The 4,488-nt window shown below is 31.0% G+C and overlaps 1 protein-coding gene across 1 annotated transcript; it reads right to left on the minus strand.

Annotated features, from left to right (window-relative positions):
* Positions 1 to 2,758: 2,758 nt before the first annotated feature.
* LOC110281557 (uncharacterized) lies at positions 2,759 to 3,295 on the minus strand. The gene has a single exon (XM_021143904.1). It carries the CDS (start codon positions 3,293 to 3,295, stop codon positions 2,759 to 2,761), a length of 537 nt encoding a protein of 178 aa, XP_020999563.1.
* Between the last annotated feature and the right edge of the window lie 1,193 nt (positions 3,296 to 4,488).

The following is a 4,488-nucleotide window of genomic DNA, read 5'->3' on the forward strand; positions in this document are numbered from 1 at the left end:
GTTTATTTGCGCTTAACTGTGGAGAAGGTGATGATTTGTGACACTCATCACCTTCCTCAACCTATGAACGTGTGCCTGACAACCACCTCCGTTCTACATCAGACTGAATGAATATCTCTTAGATTCCCCAACAGAATCTTCGTGGTATAAGCTAGATGGATGGCGGCATTCATGAGAATCCGGAAAGTCTAAACCTTGTCTGTGGGATTCCGGGATTGAATGACTGTGACGTGCTTCAAACTTTAACCTGCTGGGCGTTAGTGACAGACGCAAAAGAGTGATTCTATTCCAGTAGGAGCGGGAACCAACCGGTGATTAGCCGTACTGTGACAGAGTGCGTGCATAGTTTTCACTGCGAGGATGGGAAGTAGCCATTGACAACGGTGACACCCTACATAGAGCTTGCTATGGAAGGAACCTGCGTGTGAGAAGAGGATTTCAAGGAAGAGTTGAAGTCAGAGGACAAAGCATCTCCAAAACTCCAACATGTTTCCCATTACTGCAAATCAAAGTAACATTGTTCCCTCTTTTATCAAATTCCAGCAATTTCACTTTTAATCCAAATTAATCCTTGTTGACATCCTAACTAAGATCAATAAAGTAAATATTGATTGCTTCAAACCAATAATCTCTGTGGATTCGACCCTTACTCACGTAAGGTATTACTTGGACGACCCAGTACACTTGCTGGTCAGTTGAACGGAATTGTGCCCACTCATACCAAAAATCCTAAGTTCCACAATCCTACAATAAATATATTGATACTATATTGATGTGATCACAATTTCGTCCACCATTCTTCAAAATAGTAGAAAAAGAAGGATTGATGTGCAAATTCCTCTTCCTTTGATCTGCTTTAATTACAGACCAGTTTTCTGCACTAGCCTTACCTTATCTTCCTCCTGAAGAAATCACATAAATGTTCAGCAATCTTTATGGAATATCCAATGTGAATGTGGAAAAAAAATATATCAATATATTTAAGAATTTTCCCCTTGAATAACAATATGATCAAGTAACTACAAGATACCATGAATGAATACCAAATATATTAGATACCATCAAGATAAGCACTTGGACGCATAAATAATACTATAAAAAGTCAAATGCTTCAACCGCTCCTATCAATTTCTAATACAAAGACAGAAGTATGTGTATCTTATCTATCTTGTCTAATGATATTGTATTAGTAATAGAAGTTAATATACAATAATGTTTTTGTCCTATTATATCACATGGTGTACATATGATTCTCTGCTAGCTATTATCCAATAAATTTTGGTGAGGCTCACTAATGCATTTGAAAGAAAACAAAATACAAAATGCTAGATGAGTACAAATTAAACAAGATTCTTTAATTTTAGAGCAAATTGTTTACCATTTTTTTCTTTCTATTTTCTCTATCCCACATGCTTTATATATACACATAGAAACTATGGTTAAAAGCTTACATACATGGCAAACAATAACGCTGGCACTTAAATTTAACTTGAAGATATTCTTATTTTTAGCATAGTAATACAAGCACCAGTGGTTATTGGGGGAAAAAGAGAAAAAGAAAAAAGAAGACAGTTGAATTTCGAGAGAAAGTTACGTTGTGATATATATTAATTCCTATTAATTAATTAATGGAAGTTACCAAAGTTTTCTTGTTCTTCCAATTTGATACCAACCTCAGCAAACCTTTTCTCTTTGTAAATGTACCACTTAGCAGCAACAAAATAAATGACGACATTGATAGCACTCAACAAACTCAATAATATTGAATCAACAAGTTTAATCACCCGTGCCAAGCACGTGATAAGATTGGAATTATAATTTTAAGTTGTTATGTTAAATTTTATTTTAATTAAAATAATTTAATTAATAAAAAATAACTTATATGCGTTGTTTTTCTTTTCTTAATATAGTATTAATTGTATTAACTATAAAATAGTTATTTAATCTACTTTTTTCAATAAATCAGGCATATGATCATAAATAATCTAGTAATACTTAAATTTACCAACAAAGTTTTATATGTTAGTTTACTGTGGAGTAAGAAAATATCAAAATCAGCTCAAAATGAAGAACAAATTAATAGAGAATCTTAATGCAGAAAATTTTATAATAAACAATAAATAATTTAAACCTACTGAATAACAATTCAATTCTATTCTTTGATATCTGCAAAATATATACATTAAACAACACTGTATCAATGTTTGTATATAAAATTATATGATTAACATAATTATAAAATTATTTGTCAAGAGAATAAAATTATACGAATTTTAATGATAATTTTAATATTCTCAAACTATTAATGTACAATAAGAATTCATCTGTTAGTTCCTAGAATTTCTAAATTTTTTAAGTGATAGTAATAAATTTTAATAAATAAATAGATTTAGTAAGACATTTTGTTATTACCTTTTATTATAGGCTCTCAAAACTTCTCTATATATCACATTCATCGTGCAGTTATCTTCCAAGTGTCCATGATCTTGCAACAGCACTCGCAGACTATCTTTACTCGTTACCCTTGATAACGCAACATACAATTAACCATGGGTGAAAACTGGCCTTGGAAGGTAAATTCCAACTTTCGATAGAGGTTGTCCCTGTGACTTATTTATTGTCATTGCAAATGACATGATAATTGGGAATTGTCTTCTTTGAAACCTGACTGGCAATGTTTCATTATTTGGAATTAGATTCAGTCTTGGGATAAGAACAATACTTCTAGCTTTGTTACCAATTAAAGTCTTGCATTCTATCACATGATTTTCCATTCTTCTAACTTGCACCTCGTTCCATTGCACAAACCATTAGTTTGGTCTATATTCTGCAGCAACATAACAGGAGCGTCAACCTTCAGAACCAACTTGTGTGGTGGTAGACCTGAACAATTTATTCCATTTAGAATCTCTGGCGAGAAAGCATCTAACTCAAATTCCATATTTCCCTCTTCAGCACACACAGAGTCTGAACTTAAGTAGACTCTTTCTTGTCCAAGTAACCCTGCAGTCATCTTGTTGTTGACATCAGTGACACAATCCAAAGTTGGTGCAAGAATTACTCTATCCTTGAAATAATTTTCAATGGATAAATTGGATAATATATCTGGATACACGAAATCAATGAGGTCATCCAAAGCTGTCTCAGATTTCTTAATCAAAATGTCAGATGGTATATGAACAATCGATTCACCATCTATTGCATCACCAGCCAAACCATCACCAATTTTGAGTAGCCATTCTGCAAAATTTCTGAGTTCTTGTATGTTGTTATTTTCACCTAGTGACAATCTCATTTTTTGTAAGCTTCAAAACCTTACAGTTATGCCACAAATATGAAGAATTAATAGAAGACTGAATTATATCTTGCCTTGAGCCTCTGGGAATCACAGGTAAAATTTGTCTAAAATCTCCTTCGAGAACAACAACTTTACTTCCAAATGGCAAATGAGCATTATACGAATCTAAGCACCTTAAGATGTCTCTGAGGCATTTGTCTAAAGTTTCGTAACAATACTTACTTATCATTGGAGCTTCATCCTATGTGATTAATTTGGCCTTGGATATTAACCTTGCAAGAGGACTTTCTTGTTTAATGCTACACAAAGAATCCTCATTTATGGCCAAAGAAATTTTAAACATTAAATGTGCAGTTCTTCCATTAGGCAACAAAAGTGCAGCAATCCCACTCGAAGCAACATTTAAAACTATACCTCCTTTAAACCTAATTGAGCATGATATAGTTGACCATAAGAATATTTTTCTACAACCACCTTGACCGTATAAGAAGAAAAGTCCACTCATATTACCGCTAATAGCACCACTTATTTGATCGTATGCAAATTTTTGCTCATTAGTTAGCCTTTCTAAATACCCACTTAGTTCATTCGCAAGAGCATTAATGTCAAAATAATTGAAACAATTGACTATTACGGCTTATATATATATACACTAATTACAAACAATATGAATTTTTAATGAAAATACTTGATACTAATAAAAAAAATTATATAAATAGAAATTATTTAATTTCAATTTCAATTCCATATAACAAAACAATGGTTTTCAAAATTATGGAATCTTTTTTTGACATATGTATTATGCCATACGTATAAATTATACGGGTTATTATATAAATTCATATATATGCATAACAAAACAGTTTAATATTATATATTTTCTACATTAATTATATGTCAATATTTTAAAAAAAGAGATATATAAATATGTATAATATTATTGCTATATATGGAGCAGTTTTATATTGCTTTAATTATAGAGACTTACTATAATTATATAAAATTTAATTTGAGGAAATAATTTCCCTTGTCATAAATAATATACTAAAATTGTTAGTATATTATCTTCTTTATGATTAATTGAATTTATCAATGATTTTCCCGTGTAAATCGTTATTACCCAATTTTTAATAATTACTTAATATACAAAATTTGAAATTGGAAATTGTTATTACTAATTCAATTAACTG

The sequence above is a fragment of the Arachis duranensis genome, chromosome 5 (assembly GCF_000817695.3).
Source record: "Arachis duranensis cultivar V14167 chromosome 5, aradu.V14167.gnm2.J7QH, whole genome shotgun sequence".
Taxonomy (NCBI): Eukaryota; Viridiplantae; Streptophyta; class Magnoliopsida; order Fabales; family Fabaceae; genus Arachis; species Arachis duranensis.

Excerpts from the sequence above, each read along its gene's own strand:
- LOC110281557 (XM_021143904.1), bottom strand. The coding sequence starts at position 3,295 with ATGAGATTGTCACTAGGTGAAAATAACAACATACAAGAACTCAGAAAT.